This window comes from Brienomyrus brachyistius, chromosome 2 (genome assembly GCF_023856365.1).
Source record: "Brienomyrus brachyistius isolate T26 chromosome 2, BBRACH_0.4, whole genome shotgun sequence".
Taxonomy (NCBI): Eukaryota; Metazoa; Chordata; class Actinopteri; order Osteoglossiformes; family Mormyridae; genus Brienomyrus; species Brienomyrus brachyistius.
The window spans coordinates 44,592,642-44,612,740 of record NC_064534.1 but is presented as its reverse complement, the minus strand read 5'-3'; the positions used below and the strand labels follow the sequence as shown (position 1 = coordinate 44,612,740).

The 20,099-nt window shown below is 41.6% G+C and overlaps 1 protein-coding gene across 3 annotated transcripts in view; it reads left to right on the top strand.

Moving 5' to 3' along the window:
• The window catches only part of morc2 (MORC family CW-type zinc finger 2), a 50,285-nt gene that overhangs the window by 22,247 nt on the left and 7,939 nt on the right, over window positions 1-20,099 (top strand). For 2 of the 3 annotated variants that reach the window (XM_048985681.1, XM_048985671.1), the window contains exons 19-24: window positions 6,439-6,525; window positions 6,830-7,111; window positions 8,940-9,197; window positions 18,051-18,131; window positions 19,247-19,304; window positions 19,958-20,099. In XM_048985681.1, the coding sequence (XP_048841638.1) occupies window positions 6,439-6,525; window positions 6,830-7,111; window positions 8,940-9,197; window positions 18,051-18,131; window positions 19,247-19,304; window positions 19,958-20,099 (908 nt within the window). The remainder of the gene's footprint in view (window positions 1-6,438; window positions 6,526-6,829; window positions 7,112-8,939; window positions 9,198-18,050; window positions 18,132-19,246; window positions 19,305-19,957) is intronic. The other variant, XM_048985690.1, reaches the window with a different exon arrangement.

The window sequence follows — 20,099 nt, the reverse complement described above, 5'->3', positions numbered from 1 at the left end:
ACCATGCCGCCCCACAAACGATAATATCATCTCTATAATGATGGCACCTGTGAATATGATTTTATTGGTCAGTTTTAGGCTGATTTATTTCCTGTCTTGCAGAACTTTTCCAGTCATTATTGGTCACTTTTTTTTATCATCTGCAGCTGTTGAGTATGTGGTCCCACAGGTTTCCATCTTAGGGCCAATCCTCTTCTCCTTGTACATGCTCCCTTTGGGCCTTATTTGTAAATTTTAATTTGCTTTTCACTGTTAAGCAGCTAATATGGAGGACGAAATGTGACATAAACAAACTAATCAATAAAAAATAAATTAGTATTTTCTATTCCTAGATTCATAGACAAATGATTTTTCATTGCAAAGATTTTTTTTAAATTCATCTGTAAGTAAATTTGTAAATTTGAGTTGGGCAGCCCTAACACTTTTTCTGAGTAAGTTACTGCTACCAAGCACTTCTCCCCAGGCGCCAAATTAGCTGCCCCATGCTATGTCACGATGTCACTTATGGGTTAAGCTATGGTCATGGTTTAGCAGAGGACACATTTTGCTTTTGTGCACTATGTACCATGGTGAAACTAATCACTTTCACTTCTCAAATACACTAATCACTCTCCAGTATGCTTTTGATTTTTCATAGCTATAGGCATTCAAGTAGACTGTATACAAGTACACTGTACTTGTACACGTGACAAACTTTGCGGGTTGTTGAATCAAGTTCAATGACTACTTCTCTCACAATCGTCAGGATTCCTTTGCTCTTTCTAGTCCTGGATGTTGTGTGTATTACCTACATTTCCTGCAAATCTTTTGTTTGAAAACATGCTATACAAATAAACATGAATTAGTCAACTTGAGATGTTAGGGACAATGATATAAAGCAGGATGAGAAGCAAAGCCACACAAATGTCACGTCACGACGGCATGCATAACGATGCACTCAAACGACGAGGAGAACATCAAAACGACATGCAGGACAGTACAGTCAGACGATACATCAGGACATTCATAACGCAGTCAAACAAGCATAATGATGCATAATGACAACGTGTTAACATATTTGGTCGACATGCAATGCATGTAAAATGATAGGGCATAAAGCTAAAGTACCATAAAGTTGAGTAGACACAGACAAATGCTCATGAACAGATATAGATACATTTTTGGCACAAATGGGAACCACATATGCATGTTGTCATATTTTTTGCACAAATGGAGTCCGATAAATATGAATGGTATAGCGATCTGACGATTTGGAAAGTTGTGTAGGGTGAGCTTAGAAATGCTAACATGAATACCAGCTAGTGCAGTGTTTCTTCTCATCCAAGCAAGACCAAGCGCAGATCAGAAAGTCCCTTTGGCGAATAGAGATTTGGAAAAAGGGTTAGGGCTGCCTACCTCATTTACATACAGATGAATAAAAAAATCTTTAGAATGAAAATGTAATTTATTTTTCTATAAATCCTTGAAATGAAAAATGAAATGCATCTGTTTTACTATTGATTTATTGATTTAGGATAGTGGATGGCTAATTTCCTTTTTCTTAATTAAAGTAAATCCAAAGTCATTTTATTTGGTCAGCATACTGTTTTTTCCGCATTGTGATCTGGAGAAGGTTATTCAAGCGTTGATTTCTTCTGGCCCCAACACACAATGCATACATTGCACCCATTTAAAGACTGCTGGAGATTGTGCTTTTGCAGTATGTGTTCCAGCCCGGTGGAATGTACTACCAGTGAATATTAATTCGGCACCGTCGATTTTACTTATTTTGAAACAAGACTGAAAACATATGTTGACTCTTTAGCAGTTGGGGTACCTGTTGGTTATTGTGCTTTATTGGTTATTTTGTGTTTTATTTTTTTTTATTATTTATTAGGGATCCAAAGCATGTAGTGCTATGGAACACAATTGTTTTTGTTAGAATTTGTTACTACTCAAATCATTTAACCCAAATCCGGTAGTCAATGGGGGACACAGTAGTGCCCCCTTATATGTTTGTGGTGATATCTCCTGACCCGTTAGTCCTAGAGTCAAAATTCCTTTTTCCCCAGATACAGGGGGTCAAACCCTACTAGTTCATCCACAGTGTTAAACTCCTTCTTAGTTTTTAGCTAATTTGTATAATTTCCTAATCATATTTTACCAATCCGGTCCTACATCTTCTGACCAAATCACATAAACCAATCAGACCCCTGTGCTGATCGATAATTATAAAAAATGACATTTGTCTACTACACAGTCACTATCCATGCCCAAGCTGAACCTTTATCAAGCCTCTTTTAACCAGACAGCTATAACTTGGCAATGCCTGGTCCTGCATCAACCAAATTTGAAATCCTATCTCACAGCACTATTCTGGTAAAGCAGTAAAAGATTTTTGTCAGTAGGGGATATCGCAGCTAAACACTGCCCATATCTCTTGACATCCTTGGCCAGTCAAAGTGAAATTTGATACGTATGTACTATGCCCAAGTCTGAGGTCAGGCAAATACTTTTGCAGTCATGTATCATAAAACCCTGGCCATCATCAGGCAATCAGTGTCAAGCAGCCATTCGACAGGCTTAACAATCACCAGTCCAAACCAAAACGGGATGATCCATTTCTGTACAGACCCTCAGCCTGCCCTGGCAAGGGCACCCCGTGTTAATTTCATCAGTGAAAATTTTGACTAAGTATTTTTTGACCACCTTTTATTTCATGATTAATTGAATACAATTAAGTTGATTGTAACAACACCTTACATGAATAAATGGTTGACAACGAAAATTTAGACAATCTTTTCATTATGCTATGACGAGTAAAGACAAGACAAAATTGCTGGCTCTGTTTGGGTAGAGAACCTAGATCACAGTAGCCATCTCAAAGCATTGGTTGTTATTCTTTTTAACTAATCATTCACATATGCATAAATCTGCAAGTGCACTTACTGTCTCCAAGCACCTTTCTCATTGGATAATTTGTTTTTTCTGCTTGGTGCATGTCTGACCAAATGCTAGCTATCAGTATAATGCTAATTTCGCACTATACGGATTTAGCCCCAATTTTCCTTTCGCTGAAAGTTTTGGGAAATTGCAAATGAAACCCCTGGATCTGAGGTAAATTGGTGCGCAATCTGCGCAGGCGATTCCGCACTCGATTGCTATCAGTGAACTGTTTTCAGTGCGACCCAACGGAGTCGGTGATGTGTTGCAGACACCCATCAGATATCTGGCAGGCTAAATATTTGGACCTGCCCGTGACTCCAAATTCTGCTGATATGAAAGGTGCTGCTACTGGCAATGAGTCTGGCAACGAGCCACAGCCGAGGAGAGCACAAGATGGTAGTAAAAAGTTCAGTTTGTTTCGGAACAGTTCTTAGTGTTCAGGGATGCGCACACATGTAAGGGTCATCAGGAAAGAAGTATCTGCCTGAAACCAAACTGAGATAAGTAAACAGAAGGAAAGACACATGAGCTTAATGTTTAGTCGCTGTCCCTTTTTTTGTCATTTTAGCAGTTTTACTAATGTACTTTTTTATTGGTTATTGTAAATTGTGAACAGGTTTTGCACATGGTTAATTGGGCGTTTGATAGGTGTTTAGATGTCCGAATAACAAAAATTATTACAGAATAAAATGGCCATACAGTTAAATTTGATGGGTGTTTAAATGACCTAGTAACAAAAATGAAACGGAAAAGTACAAGTATGTGTTTTGAAAATGAATATGATCTGTGAAGGATTGTATTGCACTTTTTATAACAATCTTTAGGCATTCATTTTTATATATGAAAGAAGTATGGTAAGTCCGTAACATTCTCAGCGTAGATAACTAAGCATTATTGGGTATGTTTGCATCTCAAGGGAATTTATACAGCCAGGTGAAATCCTTCAGCAAAATTCATTTCAGGATCATTAAACTGTGATACAATTATGACTAAAATTAGCATAAAATTAAATCTGAGTTCCACTGACATTCTTAACTAAAAACACAAACAAAGGACTAAAATGTGACTTTAATCCGACTTTCTGCAAGTGACTAAGACTGACAATAAAAACTTAAATTCTTGCCAAAATTAACACTGAGGGCACCCCAGTCTGCCAGACTTCGCATTTCTGCCTATATCTCTTGAACTCTCAAGCTTACAGTTGAAATTTGTTACCAAGCCAATTCAATATGTAATGCCAAATCAAACAGCATATAGAACTTGGTTCTATCTCTTTGTATTTTTGCCTATTTCGTATGAATATAAAAACAGATTTTTTTCAAACTTGTCCTAAGATTTTTACCCAGCCTACTTAAATCTGGTATCAGTCAAATCAGCAGTCATTATAAATAATTAACAATATCTTAAACTTCTTGTATGGTATGGCCACCGGCCTCACCACGACTACCTGTGACACGCCTATTTCTATCAGGCAGCTGTATTTCATGCTTAAGCCAATCCTCACCAAATGTGAAGACATACTGTAAGAGGGTACTAAGGAAGGACCCTCGAAATTTGGCACCAGTTGGTGAATTGGGGGCTCTACCACAATTGAACATGTCTCTAAACCTGCCGAACTGGTACAAGTGGCATTTTACTCATTTCTAATTGAATCTCATATAAATTGTAAAAATCCTTTTTATGTTCAGTTCTGTGTCTCATGGCCAATCAAAATATATTTACTGTTAAATGACAGTCATTTGCATTTCCTCGTGACTTTTATTAATTCAAAAAGTTATATTCCTATTAATCCTATAATGTCACCCCATCTAGTCAATGCTGGTAGCTTTTGAATTTGCACACTGCTCTTAAATATCCAATAAAAATATAACTGCAGGCAGTGACGAACGGGTCCAAAGTGTAGGATGATCATCCGGGTAGGACAAAAGGTAGAGGAGCGTACTTGCAAGTCAGACAGAACTACAGGTCAGCAGATGTCAGACAGAACAGGACTTGTTTGGGTCAGATGGTCTGAGTAGGTAGAAATGAGGATAGATTGTTGAGTGTCGGTCTAACAAGTCAGCAAATGTAGGACAGAATGTAGAACCCAGTGGTGGAGTGCCTGAGCTTGACTGAATGCATGGTTTTGGTCTGATGGTCTGACTAGTTGGTAGATTTAGGTACCTTTTATACCTGGTCTGATAAGTCTAGATCTTACAGGGTTGCTTTGTTTATACTGCCTGTGTAAACGTAGGCTGTGTTACATATTATTAACAAAGTGCTGAGTTGTGGGACTCCTACATGTACTGTAACAGCAGTAATATCATGCTGTATCCTATTCTAGACTGTTCATTTATACAAGAGAAAAGCTGAATGGCAAGTTTTGAATGGCATTTTATAAATGGAGCACTGACTCCCCCTGCTGGCCAATTTATTTAAATATTGCAATTGCTGCAGTGTACACAGCCTGAAGTATCATTGAAGTTTGATAAATTTCTAAAAGTCAAATGGCAGGAAAATGACAGGTAATTAAAAATCTGAAGTCAGATGAAGGGAAAGGTAACAATTCTTTGAAGGTTTTATGAGAAATGAGGACATTTCAGCTAAATTTGCTAAGGTGGGTCTTGGACGTATAAGGACGGTGGCCGTAGCGCCCCCGTTTGACAGATTGTAACCAAAGTTATAGGGTCTGTCTGTGGACCAGTGCTACATTAGTGGGTCAAATTTGGTGAGGATTGGCTGAAGCATGCCTGAAATTAAGGCGCTTGATTGAAATGAGCATGGAAATGGTGCAGGGTTGGTTGTGGCTGGTGGCAGGTCAAGTTATTTTTATGAATCATCCATTAGGGCAGTGTTCTGATTGACATGCCTCCAGAATGACCTAGGTCATGACTGTCATTAAATAGTACATATATCTTGATTTGGCATGACTCACAAAAGTTCAGTTACTGAAATACACGAGAAAGATACACGGCATCGCAGACGATGCCGTCAACTCCAGAGGGTTAACCTTTAAGATCTAGACTTATCACATTAAGTAGAAAGGTGTTTGTTTCTACCCACTACTCAGACCATCTGACCCGAACCAGGCATTTAATAAGGGGAGGTGCCACACTGCAGGTTTCTACATTCTGTCCTATATCTCCTGACCCGTTAACCCTAGACTCGAAAATCTCCATCCTGTCACAGTAGTATTCACTACGTCTGACTTTTTAATACATTGGCCAAAAGTGACAGTCAGTACTCCATATTTCATCAGTACTGATATACTGCTTCTATGCCGTGGATGACGTTCTGACCGTTTGGATCCCTCGATCACTGCTTGTAGTTATATTTATTTTTGTGTTTTATTGCATTTTTTTGGTATTCTGTACAGCACTTTTGCTGACACAGGGTGTCTTAAATGTGGCTTATAAATTGGGATTGATTGATTGTTATTTCATGAATCGTAATCTGACATTTTGGCCATAAAGCCCACCCATAGTTTGTAGTTCAATTCCGCAGTGTTTACTTTTTATTTGTGCTGTTTTCTAGAAAACTGCTCCCATTAAATCTCAGGCAGATGTGAAGAAATTGCCTCTAGAAGCCAGCTTGAAGACTGCAAGTGAGAGTAACCCACAGGTGACACAGCTTTCCTTGGGTGTATTTTGCTGGTATATGTTTGAGTGTGTTGGAATGTCAGCTTATTGTAGTTTAAAAAGAGAGCGAGAACCTTAACTTTTTTTCCCTCAGCCTTTACAAACTAAATATTTCAATAATTAAGAATCAGAACCTAATCATTCGGACAGTCCCTCATTTCTAATACGGTCTGATTCCAGAGTATTTGTATGTCATGCAAAATTAATTTTATCAGTTTTATCACTATCATCTCCAGTAACTGTACGGTAATGTAGTAAATATGGATATGTGTGTGTGTTTTACTCAGGGCACCAGGGTGGTACGGCCCCGATCTCCCCCTCTGCCAGCGATGATAAAGAATGCCCCGAGCCGGCCACCCCTCAGCAAGCCCCCTCCCCTCAGCAGAAAGCCCAATACCCCAACCCGGACAGCAAAACCCCCAGTGCCAGCACCTGCATCTCCTCCTCCTCCACCTCCTGCCGTCCGCAGGCAGGAGCCCCTGGCCAAGGCCCGGCCAGCTGCCAGCCCCAGGGTCCCGGTTTCTAAAGTCAAATCAGGTGGTAGGATGGGGGCCGTGCGCTCTCCACGGGTAGGTGACATCCCTTACCCTGTATGCATTTCTACTTTGTTGTCAATTACTTTATGGTCTGAGTGTGCTTTTGGTAGATGCTCAACTGTTTTAATGTGTTTAAATGGATGAGGAATACATATGTTTCATGTCTTGACACTAAAACTAAAAATAGTAGAAGACAGACGCACATTAAATGAGTGACCATGGGGTTATGATCAAATTTTGCACCAAAACTGAAACATCACTGCTTAGTGGCAGCAAGGAAGGCTGAGTCTTGAACATGGTTTTCTGTAAATATTATTATGGATGTTTTTCACATTTTGCTGGCACATTGTATAGGTGATGTTCTGGAACCTAATTCACTTGGAGAGACATTGCATGAAAACTGAAGTAATATTACCTACCTGTGCATATGAAAAAACAACCGTAGATGCTGATCTGGGGCCTGTATTGCAAAGCTGTTTCAGTGAAGTCAGGTGTCAAAGATAAGTTTCAGCTTGAATAAGTGCAATCTGAGACAAACGGTTCAATGACATTATCAGCAATCTGTGTCAAGTCAGGTTTCCCTACTGAAACCATGATTACTTCCCAAGCACGAGGGCTTAAAGCATACCATGTACAGCAATCAGCTAGTCGCGTAAGCATGCATTGCAGCAGAGCCACATATTTCACTGCAATGGAACAAAGAATTATTATGGTAAAATGATGACAGTAATGGCAAAGAGCAATGCTTTGTGGCTTTTGTAAATATTGTTAGTCTTGTTATTCGTAATCTTAATCTCTCTTTTTACTATTCAGTATTCAATAAACTTGAATGTGAAGTGCACATGCGGACAGTCTACTGTAATCTGGAAAATCATGGGGTGTGCTGTAGTTGTTACCCGCTCAGAATGTTGGACCAATATCTTGTTATAGCAAAGGTTGCCTATTTCGAAACAAAGTGCTCGAAATAAAAAATTATCGGGGTGCATCTCTGCCTTTGGACATCAAAGATCCATGATTAAAATCTGCCTGGCATGCTTGTTTTATTTTTTTATTATTTTTTATATTATAGCCAGAAGACAGAATATCAACTATACAGCTAACTTTATCACAGTCACAGTATTTTCATGGACTACCATGTTTGGGAAAGCCCATTTGTTACATCAGGCCGATTTCTTCTCCAAGCGCCGTTTGAGATCTGTGATCCTGAAACACAACCTGTTGTGGAGCAGTTTTGCTCTGTAGCATGAGTTTCCGTGGTGATGTGTCCTATAAGAACCTGTGTTGTGATATCGCTACTTAGCATCAAAGTTATCTGGCTATGCATAATCCGGCTTTGTGTGACTTGTTTCAATGTCAGCTGATTTGTCAGGGGCAATAAAGTTTTTTTGTGCGTAAAAGTTGAGTGTGGAAGAAATAGGAATTCAATCGGAGTAGGCAGTGTGACTGGGCTATCTGGCCAATACATTCTGACAACATCATGATGTTGTTATTACTACTGAAAAAATGTGTTTCAGAAAAATCTGCATGCATATGTAGACCCAGTTTGAAACTGAATAAATTGTGCAATAATTCTAATACTGATTACAATAAATTGTCATGTTTTATATGAACTTTTTCACCAGTGAATTGACTTCTCAATTACTGTGTTATTTGAGAAAGCCTAGACAAGCAATGGTTATTTGAACTAATCATTTTAACAGCAGTGGCTGGAAAATGCTCCTATTTATCATCTTTCCCTATTTTTGTAGATTATCCTAAATTTTTCTTGATGGGTCTATTTTTACAATCGTAAAACAATAGTATTCACACAACTCCTGGAAAAAATAAACGGTGTCTATTTTTATCACCCTTGCACACCTAGGGGGCAACCAAACAGACCCCAACCACTAGTAGCCAGCGCAACAGAGTTACAGAAGATACGAGTGAGGATGATGAGGAAGAAGAAGAGGATAGTGTGCATGAGGAGCGCGAGGATGAAGAGGACGAAGAGCCGCAGCTAAAGAAAACAAAGATGACACTGGAGAAATCGAGCAAACCAGTCGTAAAGAAACAGGAGGTGAAAAAGGGGAAGGTGACGGAGGTGCGGGCGCAGACTGCAGAGGGCAGCGTGGTCATGGAGGTACAGTAATCTTTCAGTATGCAGCGTACACAGCATCTCACCCACCTGTCTACACCTCAGTGTTTACCCTTCAGCTTGAATGTGTGTACAACCCCATTTCCAAAAAAGTTGGGATACTGTATAAAATGTAAATAAAAACGGAATGCAATGATTTATAAAATCACATAAACCTATATTTAATTGAAAATAGAACAAAGACAACCCTATTAAATGTTGAAACTGAAATTTTATTGTTTTGTGACAAATATATGCACAATTTGAATTTAATACCAGCAACACATTTCAAAAAAGTTCTTTTTATAACACTCTGTGAATATTTGGGAACTGAGGAGATAGGTGTCAGGAGTTTTGAAAGTGAAATGTTGTCCCATTCTTGCCAGATATAGAATTCCAGCTGCTCAAAAGTTTAGGGTGTCCTTTTTTTTCAATTCATGATGTGGCCAATTTCAGTAGGTGGCAGGTCTGGACATACTTCCTCACCTCATTCAAAAATAGAAAAGTGGTGCTGTTTGTGTGGAGTTAACACCCACAATAAAAAATGATGTGTGCTTAGTTTTTATACAAAAGTTAACATGCATCTCAATAGTGCTTATTTAGTTTAGCGGATGTTAATGCCACATAAACAACTATGCATAATGAGAAAAGCATTATTGAAATGTAATTCATTAATACTACAACCCCATTTCCAAAAAAGTTGGGACACTAAAATTTAAATAAAAACAGAATGCAGCAATTTTCATGATACGTCAAATGTTTTCAAAGGATGATAGGTCTGGACTGCAGGCTAGCCAGTCTAGCACCCAGAATCTGCTAATACGAAGCCATGCTGTTGTAATATGCAGAATGCAGTTTTGCATTGTTTTGTTAATATACAAGACCTTCTCTGAAACAGACGTGGCCTGGATGGCTGCATATGTTCCTCCAAAACCTGTATTCATCACTCAGCATATATAGTGCTTTCCCGGAAGCTACCCAACACATGGGCATTAATGAACCCCCATACCATCAAGGATGCTGGCATTTGAGTTGAGTTCGCTGTTAAAAGCTGGATGGTCCCTCTGTTCTTTAGCCCAGAGGACGCGGCGTCCATGATTTTCAAAAATATTTTATTTATTTGTTTGTTTGTCAGACCACATGACAGTTTTCCATTTTGCCTCCGTCCATCTTAAATGAGCTCATGCCCAAAAAAGTCATTAGCATTTTTGGATCATGTTTGGATATGGTTTCTTCTTTCTATGGTAGATTTATCCTGTTCACAGACAATGATTTTCAGAAGTGTTCCTTACTTCCTGCACTGATTTCCACTGTAAAACCTTGTACGGTTTTAAATCGGTGCCACCTGAAGATCACGGCTATCCAATATTGGGTTTTGGCCTTGTCCCTTATGTAGAGAGATTTCTCCGGATTCTCTGAATCTTTTAATGATATATCGCATCACATACATGATGAAATTGCCAAATTCTTTGCAATATTACGTTTTGGAACATTATTCTTAGATTGTTGCACTATTTGAGCACGCAGTCTTTCACTGAGTGGTGAACCTCTTCCCATCTTCACTGTACAGACTCTGCTTCTCTGAGCGACTCTTTTCAGTTTTGAGATATTCGGCCCGGTGTTTTGTTTTAGCATTATACAACTTTTCCGATCTTTTGTTGCCCTTGTCCAAACTTTTATGGCACTGATGGGGATGTATGTGGATCGCGTTTCACCGCTGCGTTGTTCATTTAATTACCATGTGAATGCGATTTGAATACGTGGAAATGCGGCTATTTATAATGCGAATAGCGATCTTCAGGTAAGGGCAGCACTACGTGCCCCCGATGCAGTATCGAAATGCAACTGTGATCTTACAGTATTCCGGGTGTCCTGGATAAAGACCAAGATCCAGATATTTAATGACTTCACAACCATCAGTAGTGTATCTGTCTGCGGGGAGAATGTCAACCTTGAGAGATTTACCTCAGCAGTGACATTGAACCTATGAAGTCAGCTGACAGATTGGAAGAACATGGGGGAGTCATGAGGTCACTGGAAAGGGGTATGTGGCGGTCCTGATATCTTTGCAAGAGGATGACATTATCTTTAGAGTCCTGGTTCTCCCTGTCTTGCTGTATGGCTGTGAAACATGGATGCTATCCAGTGAGCTGAGACGAAGACTGGACTCCTTCGGTACTGTATCTCTTCGGAGAATCCTTGGGTACTGCTGGTTTCACTTTGTGTCGAATGAGTGGTTGCTAAAGGAGTTCCGAATGAGACGCATTACCTGCATGGTGGGGGAGCATCACTTATGACACTACGGCCATGTGGCGCGTTTCCCTGAGGGTGACCCAACCGGCTGGACCAGGCCAAGGGGACGCCCACGTAACGGCTGACTATGGCAGATGGATGGCCACTTCTGGAGGGTGGGACTGGACTGTGTATTTACCTGGGGGATTGCCAGGGGAATTTCACTGTGTGGTGGGTGCCCCAGCGTGCTGTATCATCGCATGCTCCCCGACCTGACCTGAAATAGCAAATTGAATACACAAGAAAATAAAAATGTACAGTACATGTTAGGGATTTTGTGAGCTCGATTTAGTATTTCATGAGAACATTAATTTGTGCATGCAATATTAATGGAAAAAAGTGGTCCCTCAAGGGTTTTGTCTATCATTGATGCATATGTTCCAGTTCTTAATGTTATATCGTGGAAGATGTTGCTCACTGTGTGAATATATAGGAATATAAAAAAATTTATCAAATATAATTTTAAGGCATATCTATTACGACTTAAATACAGGTAACAATCTAATTGGTGGGGAAATATTCTGCAAACTGGCATGTAAGTGGAATGTGCAATAAATAGATGTAGTTTCAGAATTACATGTCACAACTAGGACTCAAGGCATTAAGGTGTACTCATTTCAAGTAATTTTTCGGCTTGCCTCTAGTGTTTTATTATTTTTTTTCACGTAAAAGTCTCAACATACTCATAGGGGTCAAGCAGCATGATTTGCTACTATAAAACATGCTTTGAATTAGGGATGTAAAGATGTATCCGTACACCATGATGTATTATTATGGTGATGATTCATTGTATGTGTTTAAGAACGTAAGAAATTTACAAATGAGAGGAGGCCAGTCGGCCCATCAAGCTCGTTTGGGGAGAACTCTACTAACAGCTCAGAGATGTTAAAATCTTATTTAGATCTGATTTAAAGGAACACAGGGTTTTAGCTTGCACTACATGAACAAGAAGACTGTTCCATACTCTACACGCTGTGTAAAGAAGTGCTTTCTCAAATTCATTTTAAAATGTTCTCCTGCTAATTTCCCCCTATGGCCACGAGTTCTACTATTTAAACTAATATTGAAACAGCCATTTGGCTGAACAGCATCCCGACCTGTTAGAACCTTATACACCTGGATCTTGTCCCCCCTTAGTCTTTCCTCAAGGTTGAACAGATTCAGCTCGGCTAACCTCTCCTCATAAGACATTCCTCTAAGACCAGGAATCATTCTTGTAACCCTACGTTGCACCCTTTCCAAGGCAGCCATGTCCTTTTTAAGGTATGGTGACCAAACCTGCACACAATATTCTAGGTAGGGTCTTACCAAGGAATCGTATAATTTTAATATTACCTCCCTTGACTTAAACTCTACACACCTAGAGATGTAATCCAACATCCTATTGGCCTTTTTTTATTGCTTCCCCACACTGGTGAGAGTGGGACATGGAAGCATCAACATACACACCGAAGTCTTTCTCATAATCGCCTACCTTTGTTTCAGTGGAACTCTTAAAATATCTGTACTTTATATTTCTGCTCCCTGCATGGATTACCTTACATTTATCTACATAAAATTTTATCTGCCAGCTATTAGCCTAGTCACTAATTAAATCAAGATCCTGTTGTAGCCTCTGTGGTGTTAGTTCAGTATCTGCTATACCACTCACCGTCTGCAAATTTAACCAGTTTGCTATGTTTATTGTCAATATCAATAATGTAAATTAGGAACAATGGTGGTCCTAAAATTGAACCCTGCGGTACCCCACTATGAACGCAGGCCCACTGTGACATTGTGCCTCTAATAACTATCCGCTGCTTTCCATCTGTTAACCAGTTTTCAATCCAATCTGCCGTATGTGCGGGACAATATGAAAGGCGTTCTGGAAATCAAAGTAGATCACATCGTAGGCCTTTTAGTGATCAATTTCGCTTGTAGCTTCCTCAGAGAACTGAAGTAGATTAGTTAAACAGGGTCTACCTCTCCTAAATCCATGTTGGCTATCCCTCAGAATGTTATTTGAATCCGGTAATCTACCATCTTTACTTGGATTATAGTTTCCATTACTTTTCCAATTTTGCAGGTTAAACTGATTAGCTTATAGTTTGCTGGATTACTTCTATCCCTTTTTTTGAATGAGTAAATTCTGATGGGAAACATGCTAATATAACATTAGAATAAATTTGAATCCATTTTTGGGGGTAAAATTAAGATTTTCCTCCTTCCTGGTTTTTGTGTTCATGTGCTGCAGGTAATTTATATTCTTTGACAAAGATGACAAGATAAAGACACTTGGTGGATGCACAATGTAGCAGTGCCAAAACATGGACTTCCAGAATGTAACATGGCAGGGGAAGGTTCATTAATATTCTTAAAGGAAGCGCTATCTGATCTTTGTGCTACGGTGATGATCTTTGCACTATGATGGTTTAGGGAACTTGCCTCTGTTTTGTACTGCAGAACATACACTCTAATACAGCCATGGCCAAAGGTTTTGAGAATGACACAAATATTAATTTTCACAAAGTCTGCTACCTCAGTTTTTATGATGGCAATTTACATATACTCCAAAATGTTATGACGTGATCAGATGAATTGCAATCAATTGGAAAGTTCTCTGTCATGAATGAACTAAATCCCAAAAAAAAAACATTTCCACTGTATTTCAGCCCTGCCACAAAAGGAACTGCTGACAATATTTCAGTGATTTCTCTCGTTATCGCAGGTGAGGGTGTTGACAAAGACAAGGCTGGAGATCACTCTCATGCTGATTGAGTTAGAATAGCAGACTGGTTGCTTTAAAAGGAGAGTGGTACTTGAAATAATTGTTCTTCCTCTTAACCATGGTTACCTGAATGGAAACACTTGCAGTCATCATTGCTTTGCACAAAAAAGGACTTCACAATAAAGGATATTGTTGCTAGTAAGATTGCACCTAAATTAACCATTTATTGGATCATCAAGAATTTCAAGGAAAGAGGTTCAATTGTGAAGAATGCTTAAGGAGCCCCACGAAAGTCCAGCAAGGCACCAGGACTGTCTCCTAAAGTTGATTCAGCTGTGGGATTGGGGCACCACTAGTGCAGAGCTTGCTCAGGAATGGCAGCAGGCAAGTGTGAGTGTACCTGCTTGCACAGTGCAGCGATAGGCTAGTGTCAGAAAGGGCAACAAAGAAGCAACTTCTCTGCAAGAAAAACATCAGGGACAGACTGTTATTCTGCAAAAGGTACAGGTATTGGACTGCTGAGGACTGGGGTAAAGTCATATGCTCTGATGAATCCCCTTTCTTATTGTTTGGGGCATCAGAGCATTACCATCTGTCCTGTGTCATGTCAATAGTAAAGCATCCTAAGACCATTCATGTGTGGGGTTGCTTCTCAGCCAAAGGAGTGGGCTCAGTCACAATTTTGCCTAAGAATGCAGCCATGAATAAAGAATGGTACCGAAACATCCTCCGAGAGCTACTTCTCCCTACCATCAAAGAATATTTTAGTGACAAACGTTGCCTTTCCCAGCATCATGGAGCACCGTGCCATAAAGCAAAGTGATAACTAAGTGGCTTGGGGAACAAAACATCAACATTTTGGGTCTATAGCCAGAAAACTCCCCAGACCTTAGTCCCATTTGGACTTGTGGTCAATCTGCAAGAAGTGGGTGGACAAACAAAAACCCACAAATTCTGACAAACGCCAAGCATTGTTTATACAAGAATGGGCTACCATCGGTCAGAATTTGGCCGAGAAGTTGATTGACAGCATGCCAGCGCGAATTGCAGAGGTCATTAGAAGGGCCAACACTGCAAATATTGACACTCTACATAAACTGAATGTAATTGTAAATAAAAGCCTTTAGCACTTATGCTTGTAATTATACATCAGTATACCATAGAAACTGGCTCCTGGAGCCGACACCTTATCGTGGTGGAGAGGTTTGCGTGTTCCCGTGATCTCAGGAGCTATGTTGTCTGGGGCTTTATGCCCCTGGTAGGGTCACCCAAGGCAAACAGGTCCTGGGTGAGGAACCAGACGAAGTGCGGCTCAGAAAACCCCTCATGAAGAAAACAAGCTGGGAACCACAGTTTCCCTTGCCCGGACGCGGGTCACCGGGCCCCCCCCCCTGGAGCCAGGCCTGGGGGTGGGGCTCTGGCAAGCGCCTGGTGGCCAGGCCCACACCCATGGGGCCTGGTCGGGCACAGCCCGAACAAGGCAAGTGGGTCCCCCTTCCAATGGGGTCACCACCCATGGGAGGGGCCATAGGGGTCGGGTGCAATGGGATCTGGACGGCAGCCAAAAGCAGGGACCTTGGCCGTCCGATCCTCGGCTACAGAAGCCTGAGCTGGTGCGCGAGGTTGTGAAATTCCGACTAGATATAGTCGGGCTCACCTCGACGCACGGCTTGGGCTCTGGAACCAGTCTCCTCGAGGGGGGTTGGACCCTTTTCCACTCTGGAGTTGCCCGCGGGGAGTGGCGCCGAGCGGGTGTGGGCATACTTATTGCCCCCAGGCTGGGTGCCTGTACATTGGGGTTTACCGCAGTAGACGAGAGGGTAGCCTCCCTTCGCCTTGGAGAATGACTTCCGGACGGCTTCGAGGAGATTCTGGCCCACCATCTGGCGGCTCCGGGCGGGAAAGCGGTGCAGCATCAACACTATTTATGGTGGGGATGGTGCGCTGCTGACCTCAACTCGGGACGTCTTGGGTCGGTGGAAGGAATACTTCGAAGACCTCCTCAATCCCACCGACACGCCTTCCGATATGGAAGCAGAGTGTGAGGACTTGGGGGTGGACTCGCCTATCTCGGGGGTGGAGGTCGCTGAGGTGGTCAAAAAGCTCCTCGGTGGCCGAGCCCCGGGGGTAGATGAGATTCGCCCAGAGTTCCTCAAGGCTCTGAATGCTGCGGGGCTGTCCTGGCTGACACGCATCTGTGGCATCGCGTGGACATCGGGGGCAGTGCCTCAGGACTGGCAGATCGGGGTGGTGGTCCCCCTCTTTAAGAAGGGGGACCGGAGGGTGTGCTCCAACTATAGGGGGATCACACTCCTCAGCCTCCCTGGTAAGGTCTATTCGGGGGTGCTGGAGAGGAGGGTCCGCCGGATTGTCGAGCCTCGGATTCAGGAGGAGCAGTGTGGTTTTCGCCCTGGCCGTGGAACAGTGGACCAGCTCTATACTCTCAGCAGGGTTTTGGAGGGTTCATGGGAGTTTCCCCAACCAGTCTACATGTGTTTTGTGGTCTTGGAGAGGGCATTCGACCGTGTCCCTCGGGGAGTCCTGTGGGGAGTGCTCTGGGAGTATGGGGTTCCGGGCTCCCTTTTAAGGGCGGTTCGGTCCCTGTATGACCGGTGCCAGAGCCTGGTCAGCATGGGCGGCAATAAGTCGGACTTGTTTCCGGTGAGGGTTGGACTCCGTCAGGGCTGCCCTTTGTAACCGATTCTGTTCATAGCTTTAATGGACAGAATTTCTAGGCGCAGCCAGGGCGTTGAGGGTGTCCGGTTCGGTGACCTCAGGATTAGGTCTCTGCTTTTTGCGGATGATGTGGTTCTGTTGGCCTCATCGGACCATGACCTTCAGCTCTCACTGGGGCAGTTCGCAGCCGAGTGTGAAGCGGTTGGGATGAGAATCAGCACCTCTAAATCCGAGACCATGGTTCTCAGCCGGAAAAGGGTAGAATGCTCTCTCCGGGTTGGAGATGGGGTCCTCCCCCAAGTGGAGGAGTTTAAGTATCTCGGGATCTTGTTCATGAGTGGGGGAACGATGGAGCGGGAGGTCGACAGGCAGATCAGTGCGGCGTCAGCAGTCATGCGGGCGCAACATCGGTCTGTCATGGTGAAGAGAGAGCTGAGCCAAAAGGCGAAGCTCTCAATTTACCAGTCGATCTACGTTCCTACCCTCACCTATGGTCATGAGCTATGGGTAGTGACCGAAAGAACGAGATCGCGGGTGCAAGCGACCGAAATGAGCTTCCTCCGCAGGGTGGCTGGGCTCTCCCTTAGAGATAGGGGGAGGAGCTCAGTCATTCGGGAGGGACTCAGAGTAGAGCCGCTGCTCCTCCGCATCGAGAGGAGCCAGATGAGGTGGCTCGTGCATCTGATTAGGATGCTTACTGGACGCTTCCCTGGGGAGGTGTTCTGGGCATGTCCCACTGGGAGGAGGCCCCGGGGAAGACCCAGGACACGCTGGATAGACTATGTCTCTCGGCTGGCCTGGGAACGCCTCGGGGTCCCCCCAGAAGAGCTAGAAGAAGTGGCCGGGGAGAGGGAAGTCTGGGCTTCCCTGCTGAGACTGCTGCCCCCGCGACCCGACCCCGGATAAGCGGAGGAAAATGGATGGATATACCATAGAAACATTTGACAAAAAGACCTACGAACACTGTGTCATTCTCAAAACTTTTGGCCACAACTGTAGTTAAGATTTGCACTAAGATGCTTTTGGTAAACACTCCTATTTTGTAGTGCAAAAAAGTCATTCTTTTTGCAAGGTAAGGTAGCAATGATCAAGACCCTGAGATAGTCAAGATCTCAAAGTACTACAACCTGTTTATAATCTTATTATGAAATCTGGCCCGCAGCTCAATTTTTCATTTTCCACAGAATAAAAAACGATGTAACATCATTCCGCTAATCTTCGCTGGCAAGCTCGACAAGTTTCATCGCCAGCAACCCCCCCATCAGGTAGCACTTCCTTTAATGTGTTTTTTTAATAATAATAATAATAATAAAAACTGCAGTAGATAAGTTTTTAATAACAATCAAAATACTTTTTGTATTCTGTTTAATATTGTCTAAGCTTCCATGGTAATATTTGTGAAATGTTTTTCAGTGAAGTTTTGAGATTATCAAAATAAATATATATATATATATATATATATATATATATATATATATATATATATATAATATTCATTAGCCGAATTCTGATAGGAATTAAAGGTTTCCAAAGCATCATGTTCCCTCAGTAATCATAATTTTATTGCCTTGGGGCCAATGATTAATACCCCAACTTTAAATATTTGTGCATAGCAAAAGAGTGCAGGAGGCCACCCATCCCTGATCTAGTAAATATTAAAAAAATAATCAATGCAAAGTCCACCTCATCTGTTTTTGCATGAATTTTGGATGCACTCTTTGAGCTGCTAATCATTTCTGCTCTTGCAGTTGGACTCACTCATAGACAATTTGGCACTTTAACAAAATGAATGAAAATTAAACAAGAACTAGTCATGAAGACATTCATCTTCCACTGCATGGGAATATTTTGGATTCTGTAGAAATGAGGTTGAACAAAAGGAAGCCATCTGCTGGCAGTGCTTTGTCTGTTGGCACAAACTCACAGCAACATCACTGTTATTTGATCATTTTTGTATCCAGATGTTAGGGTTAATCAGAATGTGAATGAACTACTGACTTGCCTTTCCCACTAAAGACATTATTGGTTGATTATAAACAAACTCATTTTACTCAAATCTATTTTGGGTACATTTTCAGCTCCTTTTTTGTTTTATAAAATATTTATCACAAAAACTTAAAAATCTCATTGTGTGTTTTCCCCCAATATGAAAATAAATTAATGGTGTAGCCAAGAAGCCAGAGATGTGTTGTTAGGATTGACAGGTAGCTGCTTTTCTTCAGCCTCTGGACTGCTCCAGGGTCCTGTATTGGACTAATACATACACACGTTTTCCAGCAGGAATTTCCTACTTTTGCCAGGTGAAGAGTTAAATGGACCCTGAAACTATTTTCCCCCCCTGGGTATAAACTTTGTTCTTGGTTATGTTTTTTAAATGCAGATTACAGATTGTGCCGAAGAGGAAGAGACTGAGAAAGATCTTAAAGAGGCTCAGAAAGGTGAGCTGCTGACAAATCGAGACTGTTTTGTCCTTTGTTGTACAGAGTGTATGAATTGTGAAGTCATAAAACATCTTACAATTGATTTTCAAAATCAACCGCTATACGGTACGCTACCAAAAGGCACTGCATGAACCTAACACAGCCATATAGTACACTACAAAAACACACTGCATGAACCTATCAGCTATACAATACACTACAGAAAAACTTCACATGAACCTAATAGAATTATACAATACGCTACAAAAAGATACTGCATGAATCTAACGAGAGCTTTACAGTATTTTACAAAAATACTGCATGGACCTAACGAGCTGTATGGTGCATTACAAAAAAAACACTGCTTGAACCTAGCATCTCTTCCGTACACTAGAGAAACCCATGGCATGAACCTGACAACAGAGCTATAGAGTACACTACAAAAACATAAATGCACAAACATGATGCAGCTGTACAGTACACTACAAAAACTCATGGCATCTAAAATGGAAGAATTTTGTTCTGTGAATGTTTTATGATCACTATTTAACCAGATGCTATTGATAGTGAAGTGGTGAGCAGTGAACAATAGCTGATAGGGTACAGTTGTTGCAGAAGTTGCATTTGAATTGAGAACTTGTGTGAAGGGGCTGTTTTTTTCTGTTATACAGATAAAGGTCTGCTGGTAGAGGTAAAAGTCAACAAGGAGTGGTTCACGGGAAGGGTAGCAGCAGTGGAGGCCAGTAAGCAGAGCGTGCGTTGGAAAGTCAAGTTTGATTACGTGCCCACGACCCCTACTCCTCGCGACCGATG